Source organism: Musca domestica, unplaced genomic scaffold, assembly GCF_030504385.1.
Source record: "Musca domestica strain aabys unplaced genomic scaffold, Musca_domestica.polishedcontigs.V.1.1 61, whole genome shotgun sequence".
NCBI classification, from domain to species: domain Eukaryota; kingdom Metazoa; phylum Arthropoda; class Insecta; order Diptera; family Muscidae; genus Musca; species Musca domestica.
Window position 1 is genome coordinate 2,114,841 of NW_026712367.1, and position 13,083 is coordinate 2,127,923.

The 13,083-nt window shown below is 29.2% G+C and overlaps 2 protein-coding genes across 2 annotated transcripts in view; one reads left to right on the forward strand and one right to left on the reverse strand.

Annotated features, from left to right (window-relative positions):
- LOC101895185 (calcium-transporting ATPase type 2C member 1) overlaps positions 1 to 13,083 on the forward strand; it is a 297,818-nt gene that overhangs the window by 171,677 nt on the left and 113,058 nt on the right. The window lies entirely within an intron of this gene.
- LOC131805797 (uncharacterized) lies at positions 4,007 to 4,825 on the reverse strand. The gene is made up of 3 exons (XM_059129430.1): positions 4,477 to 4,825; positions 4,239 to 4,412; positions 4,007 to 4,166 (listed from the first exon to the last, which is right to left on the reverse strand). The coding sequence occupies exons 1-3, from the start codon at positions 4,687 to 4,689 to the stop codon at positions 4,020 to 4,022; spliced, it is 534 nt and encodes a 177-aa protein (XP_058985413.1). The 5' UTR covers positions 4,690 to 4,825; the 3' UTR covers positions 4,007 to 4,019.

Below are 13,083 nucleotides of genomic sequence, written 5' to 3' on the forward strand. Positions count from 1 at the left end.
AACTTTAAATACCAAATTTGAAACATTTCCGGTAAGTAATGTCGCTAATACCATCAAAATACCGAATATCCGGAGGTACCATTATATGGGGGCTATACGAAGACGAGGACCTGCACAGACAATCTCCTGTCATATGCTGAAGTATGCATTACGAACTTCAAATACCAAATTTAAAACACTTCCGGTGAATAATGTCGCTAAAATCACCAAAATACCGAAAATACGGAGGTACAGTTATATGGGGACTATAGGAAGACCTAGACCTGCACAGGCTGCAGTATTCATTACGAACTTTAGATACCAAATTTGAAACAATTCCGGTGAACAATGTCGTTAAAATCATCAAAATACGAAATATAGGGAGGTACCGTTATATGGGGGCTATACCAAAACGTGGACCTGCAGATACAATTTTCTGTCATAGGCTGTAGTATCCATTACGAACTTCTAACACCAAATTTGAAACAATTCCGATGAATAATGTCGCTAAGATAATCAAAAAACTGAATATTGGGAGGTACTGTTATATGGGAGCTGTACGAAGACCTGGACCTGCATAGGCAATTTTCTGTCTCAGGCTGTAGTATCCATTTCGAACTTCAAGTACCAAATTTGAAGTAATTCCGGTGAATAATGTCGCTTAAATCACCAAAATACCGAAAATAGGGAGGTACTGCTATATGGGAGCTATACGACGACGTGGATCTACACAAACAATTTTCTGTCATAGGCTGCAGTATCCATGACGAACTTCAAGTACCAAATTTGAAACAATTCCGGTGAATAATGTCGCTAAAATCATCAAAATACCGAATATCTAGAGGAACCATTGTATGGGGGCTATGCGAAGGCGTAGACCTGCACATACAATTTTCTGTCATAGGATGTAGAGTCCATTACGACCTTCAAATACCAAATTTGAAACAATTCCGGTGAATAATGTCGCTTAAATCACCAAAATACCGAATATCGGGAGGTACAATTATATGGGGACTATACCAAAACGTGGACCTACATGGCATATTTTTAATACCAAAAGTATACATTTGAGCAAAATTTTATCAATCTACTTCCTTTCTTATTTTGTGGGGTCCAAAATGTATATTTCAAGGTATTACAAACGGAATGACAAACTTAATATACCCTCCATGCTATGTGGAGGTTATAAAAAACAAGGTTCACCTGAAATTAACGATTTTTTCAGCTGAACTCAAATTACGACAAAATCTAATCGCTTTCAATTTTTTTTATTGCCCTGCATTTAAAACGTGACAAACGTGTCTTTAGCTACTCCATAGACGTTTAAGTACAAATATAAGGCCAAATCTGTTATGACCCTGTCTAATACTACAATTCTCACGACAAAAATGTATTCCCGCCGAAGTCTGAGCCAACTTTTAAGAGGCATATTACTGAGTGTAAGAATTTTTTATTTTTTTCCATAAATAATTTTGAATATTTGAAAATATTGATTTGTTTAAAATTTCCAGTTCATCTTCCTCTCCGTGTTGGATGTGGCCATTGCCGTCACCCCCGCACTGGCCTTGGTGGGTGGTCTAACGAAAGTTCTCACTTTGGTGCCAGATCTGACGGTGGCTATTCAACACATAAATGAACTGCTCAAAACTGTTGTCACCCCAATTTTGACCACCCTAATACCGCTGCTACAGAGTTTGGCCGGACCATTGAAGTTGTTGATATAGAAATTTCGGAGAATTTAAAAAAAACGACGTTTTGGATTAGAAAAGGTTAAGTAAATGCAGCAATAAATAAAATTGAAAATATGGAATTAATTTCCACTCGCAGAATATCCTGAACAATGGAAACGTTTTTAAACAATCAAAGAGGGCCTTAAAATATTTCTCGAACAGCCACGATGCAGAAGATAAGTTCAGAATATCTTGAAATAGGCATATTTAACATGTTATGGAAATATTCAAACATTTTGTAAAGAAGGTCTTTAAAGCTATTCCGGGTCTGAGCAAGGCGGTTGTGATACCAGAAAGAGAGGACCGATCTATTATATCTCCATAGTTTATATTTGAAGAAGTGGTCCGATATATCCCATTTCATCAAATCTTCTTTTGATAGAAATATTGGGATGTGCGAAGTTTGAAAATAGTTGGATGCTTATTTTGCATTTTATGAGCGTTTTGGTTATTCAAAATGTTAACCCTTTGTGGTGGTGGTACCAGAAGGAGTAGTCAGATCTTGTCCATTCTGGCACCTGATCTTGCAGCAATGTAAATGTCACAATTTGCAAATTTTGAGAAAAATCAGATTATCCGTTCTATTCCTATCCGGTAAATTATTTTCTATGAACAATATGACCTGTTGTGGGGGAGGAAACAGAAGGAGTGGACCGACACTGCCCATCTCGGAACTCAATCTAAGTTTGACAAAAATATTACGATTTGCACCAAATCGGATACTCCCTTCGTTAGTTATCGTGCACACCTGGCAGCCAGACAGACAGACAAGTACCTTAAAAATGTTTTTTTTTTTAATAAATTTTCGTTTTAGGGAGACCCGGAATTTTTCATACCCTCCACCATAGTATGGAGGGTATATGAAGTTTGTAACACCTCGAAATATACATTTTAGATCAAACAAAGTATATTTATATTCTATATATATTTCTTGACCAGCATAAAATTCTATGTCGATTTAGCCATGTCCGTTCGCCTGTGTCCATCCGCCCATCTGTACGTCTGTGGCAATCACTCTAGCTTCCGAACGAATTGAAGTAGTTATCAACCTCTAACAACCTCAAAAATTTGACTCAAATGTGTCTTTGGTCTGCAGGACTTTTGGTATTGAAAATTGACTATATAGGTCCACGTTTAGGTATAGCCCCCATATAACGGTATCTCCCGATATGCGGTATTTGGATGATTTTAGCGACATTATTCATCGGCATTGTTGCAAATTTGGTATTTGAAGTTCGTAATGGATACTACGGCCTATGACAGAAAATTTTCTGAGCAGGTCCACGTCTTCATATAGCCACCATATAACGTTACCTCCGGATATTCGGTATTTGGATGATTTAAGCGTCATCATTCACAGGAATTGTTTCAAATTTGTTATTTGAAGTTCGTAATGGATACTACAGCCTGGGACAAAAAATTGCCTATGCAGGTCCACGTCTTCGTGTAGCCCCCATATAATGGTACCTCCCGAGATTCGATATTTTGATTATTTTAGCGACATTATACACCGGAATTGTTGCAAATTTGGTATTTGAAGTTCGTAATAGATACTACAGCCTGTGACAGAAAATTTCCTATGCAGGTCCACGTCTTCGTATAGCCCCCATATAACGGTACCTCCCGATATTCGGTATTTTGATGATCTTGGTGACATTTTTCACCGGAATTGTATAAAATTTGGAGTTTGAAATTCGTAATGGATACTACAACCTATGACGGAAAATTGTCTGTGCAGGCTCACGTCTTCGTATAGCCACCATATAACAGTACCTCCCGATATACGGTATTTTTATGGTTTTAGCGACATTATTCACCGGAATTGTTTCAAATTTGGTATTTGAAGTTCGTAATGGATACTATAGCCTATAACAGAAAATTGTCTGTGCAGGTCCACGTGTTCTTATAGCCCCCATATAACGGTACCTCCCCATATTCGGTATTTTGGTGATTTAAGCGACATTATTCACCGAAATTGTTTCAAATTTGGTCTTTGAAGTTCGTAATGGATACTACAGCCTATGACAGAAAATTGTAGGTGCAGGTCCACTAATGGTGGAGGGTATTCAAAGTTCGGCCCGGCCGAACTTACAACTTATTTTCTTGTTATCTAATTATATTTATACCTTTCTTCTTTTCCTTCTTTGCAGGTAAATATTAATACAAATTACTGACATTTATGACTTTCAATACTGGTAAGGATATTATTAAAATTTATTATTTTTGGTTTTTTTTAGATTATAATCCACTCAAATATTTTTTTTTTTTTTTTTGGAATTTATTTGAAATTTCATTTTTCACAAGTAATTATTATTGCCTGGCCACTTGAAATTTAATGCGTAATTTTGGCTCCGAATTTAACATAAAATGTAGATCTATTAAATAATGGCCCCTGGGAAATGGTAGGGCCTTGAAGACATCATCATCGAATAGGAAATCGCGTATGACAATTGAATGCTGGAATTTTATAAAAAAAAAAATAATTTTTTGCAAAAAATAAAAAAAATATATATTTTTATTTGAACCTACATCAAAGGGACATGAGTGATTCAAATTGGAATATTTCAGGGCCATTTTATAGACTCGACCCCAGAAAATGTGACGTTTCTGTTGGCGCTTCAAGAAATCACACAAATCGACGGTGTCCTCATAGAGGAAAGGTTGGAATTTCTTGTTGACCTTGCGCAGGAGCTTGGCTTCGATCTGGCAGAGGGGAAAAAAAATTTGCAGAAATATAAAAAATTAATAAAAAATAGTTTTTCCCTACCTCCACCGTGCGCACCACCTGCAACAGCTGTAAATCGACATTCCAGGCCATTTGATTTTTGGCATTTTTGTCCACAGAACACCGATCAAATTTCACCAAACTATCATCCGTAGTTTCACACTCGGTTGAAACTACCCTCAAGGATAGCTGTTTCGAACCAAGGATACCTGGTATTGCAACGAGATACAATAAATAGAAATGATACTTTTTCATTATCGCTTTTATTTTTTATTCAATTTTTAGAAATTGGAACCATCTGTTTGATTGGAATGATTTAAATAATAACTCAGTTTATAAAAATGTATAAAATATGTAATTAATTTTCTCCGTCACGCTCGACTGAAGGCGACATATTTGATGACCGAACAGACTGGCAGATCAATTAGGCCATTTACCGCAAAATTTGTCATTTAAAATTTGGAAAGATCCAGTCGAAACTTAATTGATTTTTGGGAATGGATCTGCACTGTGGAATATATGAGGAAAAATATTGTTTTTCGGATTTGAAAAAATAATGAAAAATTAAAAAAAAATCCTCCATACCCTCCATATTTTAGTGGAGGGTATAAAAAAATCCACGAAAGTGTAGATGCTGGAAAAAATATTTTTAAAAAATCCACGACTGTTGTAGATGTTGAAAAAATATTTTTAAAAAAAACCACGACTGCTGTCGATGTTTAACAAATATTTTTAAAAAATCCACGACTGTTGTAGAAATCGAAAAAATATTTTTAAAAAACCCACGACTATTGAAGAGATCGAAAAAATATTTTTAAAAAATCCACGACTGTTGTAGATGTTGGAAAAAATATTTTTAAAAAATCCACAATTGTTGTAGTTGTTAAAAAATTTTTAAAAAAAATCCACGACTGTTGTAGATGTGGAAAAAAATATTTTTAAAAAATCCACGACTGCTGTAGACGTTAAAAAAATATTTTTAAAAAATCCACAACTGTTGTAGATTTTGAAAAATATTTTTAAAAAATCAACGATTGTTGTAGATGTTGAAAAAAAAATATTTTTAAAAATCCACGACTACTGTAGATGTTGAAAAAATATTTTTAAAAAATTCAACGACAGTTATATATCTTAAAAAAATATTTTTTTAAAAATCCACGACTGTTGTAGAAATCGAAAAAAATATTTAAAAAAAATCCACGACTAATGCAGATGTTAAAAAATATTTTTAAAAAATCCACGACTGTTGTAGATGTTAAAAAAATATTTTTAAAAAATCCACGACTAATGCAGATGTTGAAAAAATGTTTTTAAAAATCCACAACTGTCGTAGATATTGAAAAAATATTATTAAAAAATTCACGAATAATGCATATGTTGAAAAAATATTTTTTAAAAAAATCCACGCTTAAAGCAGATGTTGAAAAAATATTTTTAAAAAATCCACGACTATTGAAGAGATCGAAAAAATATTTTTAAAAAATCCACGACTATTGAAGAGATCGAAAAAATATTTTTAAAAAATCCACGACTATTGAAGAGAACGAAAAAATATTTTTAAAAAATCCACGACTATTGAAGAGACCGAAAAAATATTTTTAAAAAATCCACGACTATTGAAGAGATCGAAAAAATATTTTTAAAAAATCCACGACTATTGAAGAGATCGAAAAAATATTTTTAAAAAATCCACGACTATTGAAAAGATCGAAAAAATATTTTTAAAAAATCCACGACTATTGAAGAGATCGAAAAAATATTTTTAAAAAATCCACGACTATTGAAGAGATCGAAAAAATATTTTTAAAAAATCCACGACTATTGAAGAGATCGAAAAAATATTTTTAAAAAATCCACGACTATTGAAGAGATCGAAAAAATATTTTTAAAAAATCCTCGGCTATTGTAGATGTTGAAAAAATATTTTTAAAAAAATCCACGACTGTTGTAGATGTCAAAAAATATTTTTGAAAAATCCACGACTGTTGTTGATGTCGAAAAAATATTTTTAAAAAATCCACGAAAACGTATATGTTGGAAAAAATATTTTTAAAAAATCCACGACTGTTCTAGATGTTGAAAAAATATTTTTAAAAAATCCACGACTGTTCTAGATGTTGAAAAAATATTTTTAAAAAATCCACGACTGTTCTAGATGTTGAAAAAATATTTTTAAAAAATCCACGACTGTTCTAGATGTTGAAAAAATATTTTTAAAAAATCCACGACTGTTGTAGATGTTGAAATTTTTTTTTTAAAAAGAATCCACGACTGTTCTAGATGTTGAAAAAATATTTTTATAAAAATCCACGACTGTTGTAGATGTCAAAAAATATTTTTGAAAAATCCACGACTGTTGTAGATATTGAAAAAAATATTTTTAAAAAGTCCACTACTGTTGTAGATGTTGAAAAAAAAATTTTTTAAAAAAATCCACGACTGTTGCATTAATCAAAAAAATATTTTTATAAAAATCCACGACTGTTGTATTAATCAAAAAAATATTTTTATAAAAATCCACGACTGTTGTAGATGTTGGAAAAAATATTTTTAAAAAATCCACGACTTTTGTAAATGTTGAAAAACTATTTTTAAAAAATCCACGACTGCTGTACATGTTGGAAAAAATATTTTTAAAAAATCCACGACTGTTGCAGATGTTGAAAAAATATTTTTAAAAATCCACAACTGTTGCAGATGTTGAAAAAATATTTTTAAAAATCCACGACTGTTCTAGATGTTGTAAAAATATCTTTTTAAAAATCCACGACATTCGTAGATGTTGAAAAAATATATTTTTAAAAATCCGCGACTGTTGTAGATGTTGAAAAAATATTTTTAAATTCCCCGACTGTTGTAGATGTTGGAAAAAATATTTTTAAAAAATCCACGACTTTTGTAGATGTTGGAAAAAATATTTTTAAAAAATCCACGACTGTTGTAAATGTTGAAAAAAAAATATTTTTAAAAATCCACCACTGTTGCAGATTTTGAAAAAATATTTTTAAAAAATCCACGACTGTTGTAGATATTCCGACTGTTGTAGATGTTAAAAAAATATATTTTTAAAAAATCCACGAATGTTGTCGATTTTGAAAAATATTTTTAAAAAATCCACCACTGTTGTAGATTTTGAAAAAATATATTTTTAGAAATCCACGACTGTTGAAGATGTTGAAAAAAATTTTTTAAAAAATCCACAAAAGTGTAGATGTTGGAAAAATTAATTTTGAAAAACCCACGACTGTTGTAGATGTTAAAAAAATTTTTAAAATCCACGACTGTTCTGGATTTTTTAAAAATATTTTTAAAAAAACCACAACTGTTGTAGATATTGAAAAAATATTGTTAAAAAGTCCACGACTGTTGTACATGTTGAAAAAATATTTTTAAAAAACCCACAACTGTTGTAGATATTGAAAAAATATTTTTAAAAAATCCACGACTGTTGTAGATGTTGAAAAAATATTTTTAAAAAATCCACGAATGTTTTTGATATTGATAAAATATTTTTAAAAAATCCACGACTATTGAAGAGATCGAAAAAATATTTTTAAAAAATCCACGACTGTGGCAGATATTGAAAAAATATTTTTAAAAAATCTACGACTGTTGTAGATGTTGAAAAAATATTTTTAAAAATTTCACGACTGTTGTATATGTTGAAAAATATTTTTTAAAAAATCCACGACTGTTGTAGATGTAGAAAAAATATTTTTAAAAAAAATCACGACAGTTGTAGATGTTGAACATATATATAAAAATATTCCCGACTGTTGTAGATGTCGTAAAAAAGTTTTTAAAAAAACCACGCCTGTTGTAGATGTCGTAAAAAAGTTTTTAAAAAATCCACGGCTGTTGTAGATGTTGAAAAAATATTTTTAAAAAATCCACGACTTTTGTAGATGTTGAAAAAATATATTTTTAAAAAATCAACGACTTTTATATATCAAAAAATATTGTTAAAAAATCCACGACTGTTATATATCTTAAAAAATATTGTTAAAAGTCCACGACTGTTATATATTTTAATAGTATATGAAATATATTCTCTCCATATTCCGATTTCGAATTGACTAAATCACCACATCCTGTTTACCGCACACACACACACATTCTCCAAATTTATTACTTTCATTATAATTTTATTTCAAAGTCTGTCTATTTGCCCTTAAGTAAACACACAAAACACGGAAACACCCTCCTCCCACACCCCCTCTCCCTGAAAAACTTCCTTAGCAATGGGGGAAAAATAGAAAAACGACAAATAAACTTTGTAACAAATTCTTATTGAAAACGCTGGCAAAACAAAAACAAATAATAATGTGAAAAATGAAAAGTTTAGCTTTCTCTCTTCTGGGTCTGTGTGTGTGTCTGCAACAACAACAACAACATTAAATTGCATAGTTATTTGTAAATATGCAATTTTCGTTATTTTGTTAATACTCTGAAGAACTTTCAAATGATGACGGAAAAGAACAGAAAAACAAAATAAACAAAATAAAATAACAAGAAAATGACGGAAATAAAGAAAAAAAAAATACAAAAATTATAATAAACTTTTATTTGTAGTAGTAAGCAAACGCACTAACACAAACAAAATAACAAACAACTACTTACACAAGAGTGAGAGAGGACTAGAGACAAGTGCTGCCCGGAACGAGCACAAGGATACATTTGATAATATTCACGCTGACGTCTATAATGAGATGCTGTTGATGATGATGAAAAACTTTTTCATTTTCCGAGACAAGAATAGACAGCAAAGAAAATATGATTGTTAAACAAGAAAAATTATTTAAACATTAAAACGAGGCAACGATGTATAAAACACAAAAGGTGATAGAGATCAAAATGGGAAATGTGGGGTCTTGTGGAGACAGAAGATCTTACAATAGTTTTACCAGTTGTTGTTCATTTTTGAAACTAAAATTTTCAACACATCTAAAAGTCATGGATTTTTAGAAGTACTTTTCGACTTGTCTGATTTTTAAAAATGTGTGTTTTCGGGGATTTTCTAAAAATATTTTTTTTATAAATATATAACAGTTATAAATTTTTTAAATATATTTTTTTGATATATAACAATAGTAAATTATTTAAAAATATTTTTATTTTTCAGATATATAACAGTCGTAAATTTTTAAAAATGAAAAAAAAAATTACGATATATGACAGTCGTGGATTTTTTAAAAATATTTTTTCAACAACAGTCGTGAATTTTTTAAAAATATTTTTTCAACAACAGTCGCGGATTTTTTAAAAATATGTTTTCAACATCTGCATTAGTCGTGGATTTTTTTAAAAATATTTTTTCAACATCTACAACAGTCTTGATTTTTTTAAAAAAATATTTTTTCAACATCTACAACAGTCGTGGATTATTTGAAAAATATTTTTTCAACATCTACAACATTCGTGAATTTTTTAAAAATATTTTTTCAACATTTACAACAATCGTGGATTTTTAAAAAAATATTTTTTCAAGATCTACAACAATTGTGGATTTTTTAAAAATATTTTTTCAACATCTACAACAGTCGTGGATTTTTTAAAAATATTTTTTCAACATCGACAGCAGTCGTCGATATTTTAAAAGTATGTTTTCAACATCTACAGCAGTCATGGATTTTTTAAAAATATTTTTTCAACATCTACAACAGTCGTGGATTTTTTAAAATATTTTTTCAACATCTGCAGCAGTTGTCGATTTTTGAAAAATATTTTTTCCAACATATACGTTTTCGTGGATTTTTTAAAAAATATTTTTTCAACATCTAGAACAGTCGTGGATTTTTTAAAAATATTTTTTCAACATCTAAGAATGTCGTGGATTTTTTTAAAAAATATTTTTGAAGATATATAACAGTCGTGGATTTTTTAAAAATATTTTTAAAATATATAACTATTGTGGATTTTTAAAAAATATATTTTTAAGATATATAACAGTCGTGGATTTTTTAAAAATATTTTTTCAAGGCATATAACATTCGTGGATTTTTGAAAAACATTTTTTTAAGATATATAACAGTCGTGGATTTTTTAAAAATATTTTTTCAAGGCATATAACATTCGTGGATTTTTTAAAAATATTTTTTCAAGGCATATAACAATCGTGGATTTTTTAAAAATATTTTTTTAAGATATATAACAGTCGTGGATTTTTTAAAAATATTTTTTTAAGATATATAACAGTCGTAGATTTTTTAAAAATATTTTTTCAAGGCATATAACATTCGTGGATTTTTTAAAAATATTTTTTCAAGGCATATAACTATATTTTTTTAACATCTTAAATATTTTAGGATTTTTTAAAAACAACTTAAAACTTGTGGAATTTTTAAAAATATTTTTTCAAAACCTACAACAGTGGTGGATTTAAAAAAAAATATTTTTTCAACATCTGCAAAAATATGGAATTTTTAAATTTTTTTTTTCAAAATTTATTACAAACGTAGTTTTTTCAAAAATATTTCTCACCATCTGCAAAAACGTCGATTTTGTGTTTAGAATATATAACAGCCGTGAATGTTTTAAAAAAAATTTTAAAATATATAAAAGTCGTGGATTTTTTAAAAATATTTTTTAAGATATATGTATAACAGTCGTGAATTTTTTAAACATAAGTTTTAAGATATATTATTATTTAATTTTATTATTTCCATTTAAGTCATAGTCCTGTATTTTATAAAAAAATATTTTTTCTAAATCTACCACAAAACCTGGATCTTTAAAAAATATTTTTAAGATATATTATTACATTATATTCATTTAAACTGAAAAAAATAAAATAAAATAAACATCTACCTTAAATGCCAATTTTGTTTGAAAAATAATTTTTAAAATATGAAAAATATTTTTAAAATATGCCACAAACGTTAATTTTTTTAAAAATATTTTTTCAGTTTCTACCACAACCGTGGGTTTTTCTAAAAATATTTTTCAACATCTAGAACTGTCGTGGATTTAAAAAAATATATATTTTTTCAATAGTTACTACAGTCGTGGATTTTTTATAATTATTTTTTCAAAGTCTATCACAGACGTGGATTTTTTAAAAATATGTTTTAACATCTACTGTAAACGTGGATTTTTTTAAAAATATTTTTTCAACATCTATCATAAACGTGGATTTTTTTAAAAATATTTTTGTCAACATCTATCATAAACGTGGATTTTTTTAAAAATATTTTTTCAACATCTATCATAAACGTGGATTTTTTTAAAAATATTTTTGTCAACATCTATCATAAACGTGGATTTTTTTAAAAATATTTTTTCAACATCTATCATAAACGTGATTTTTTTAAAAATATTTTTGTCAACATCTATCATAAACGTGGATTTTTTTTTAATTTTTTTTTTCAACATTTATCATAAACGCGGATTTTTTTAAAAATATTTTTTCAACATCTATCATAAACGTGGATTTTTTTTAAAAATATGTTTCAACATCTATCATAAACATGGATTTTTTTAAAAATATTTTTTCAACATCTATCATAAACGTGGATTTTTTTTAAAAATATGTTTCAACATCTATCATAAACATGGATTTTTTTTAAAAATATTTTTTCAACATCTATCATAAACGTGGATTTTTTTAAAAATATTTTCTTTAATATTTTTTCAACGGTTACTAAGGTTCTGGATTTTTAAAAATATTTTTCTACAGTTATTAAAGTCGTGGATGTTTTAAAAATACTTTCTTTAACATCTACCGCAAACGTGGATTTTTTTAAATATATTTTTCCAACAGTTATCAATGTCGTAGATTTTTCAAAAATATATTTTCAACAGTTGTCAATATCGTGGAATTTTTAAAAATATTTTTTTTAGCAGTTACCAGTGCCTTGAAATTTGAGCGTTAATATCATTAAAATTTTTTTTCAAGATCTAAAATATTTTATCAAAACTGGTCCAAACTTGCTACATCGTAATATTTTTGTCAAACTTAGATCAAGTTCAGAGATGGGCAATATCGGTCCACTCCTTCTGGTACCTCCCCCACAAAAAGGTTGAAATTTCAAAAAATATATTTTTTCTGCACAGATAGAGAAAGGATAATCCAATTTTGTTCCAACTTTTCAAATCCTAATATTTGCATCAGTTCTGGGTCAGGTGTGAATATGGAAAATATCGGTGCACTCCATCAAGTACGTCCCCCACAAAGGGTGAAAATTTTGAATAATTACAACTCTCATAAAATGTGATGTAAGTGTCCGATTGTCTTCAAATTATACACACCCCAATATTTGTATTAACACGAGGTCTGGTGTTAAGATGAACAATATCGGTCCACTCCTTCTGGTACCTCCCCCACAAAAGGTCGAAATTTTCAACAAAAATATATATTTTTTTTTTCATGCACAGAAAAAGAAGCGATAATCCGATTTTGCTCCATCTTTGCAAATCGTAATATTTGCATCAATTCTAGGTCAGGTGCAAAAATGGATAATATCGGTCCACTCCATCAAGTACCTCCCCACAATGGGTCAACGCGAAATTAACATCCGATTCCATTCAGACATAGTACATCTCAATATTTCCATCAACGCAAGATCTGTTATAAAGATAGTAGAGATCGGACCATTTCTCTGGTACCTTCCCCACATAGGAAATGGGCAATATTGACCCATCCCTTCGAAG

What these genes read in the sequence shown, in the direction of transcription:
- LOC131805797 (XM_059129430.1), bottom strand. Translation starts at nt 4,689, where the DNA reads ATGAAAAAGTATCATTTCTATTTATTGTATCTCGTTGCAATACCAGGT. An exon ending in AGGTGGTGCGCACGGTGGAG is followed by an intron (nt 4,413 to 4,476) that starts GTAGGGAAAAAC and finishes CCCCTCTGCCAG; the next exon opens with ATCGAAGCCAAGCTCCTGCG. An exon ending in ATCACTCATGTCCCTTTGAT is followed by an intron (nt 4,167 to 4,238) that starts GTAGGTTCAAAT and finishes ATAAAATTCCAG; the next exon opens with CATTCAATTGTCATACGCGA.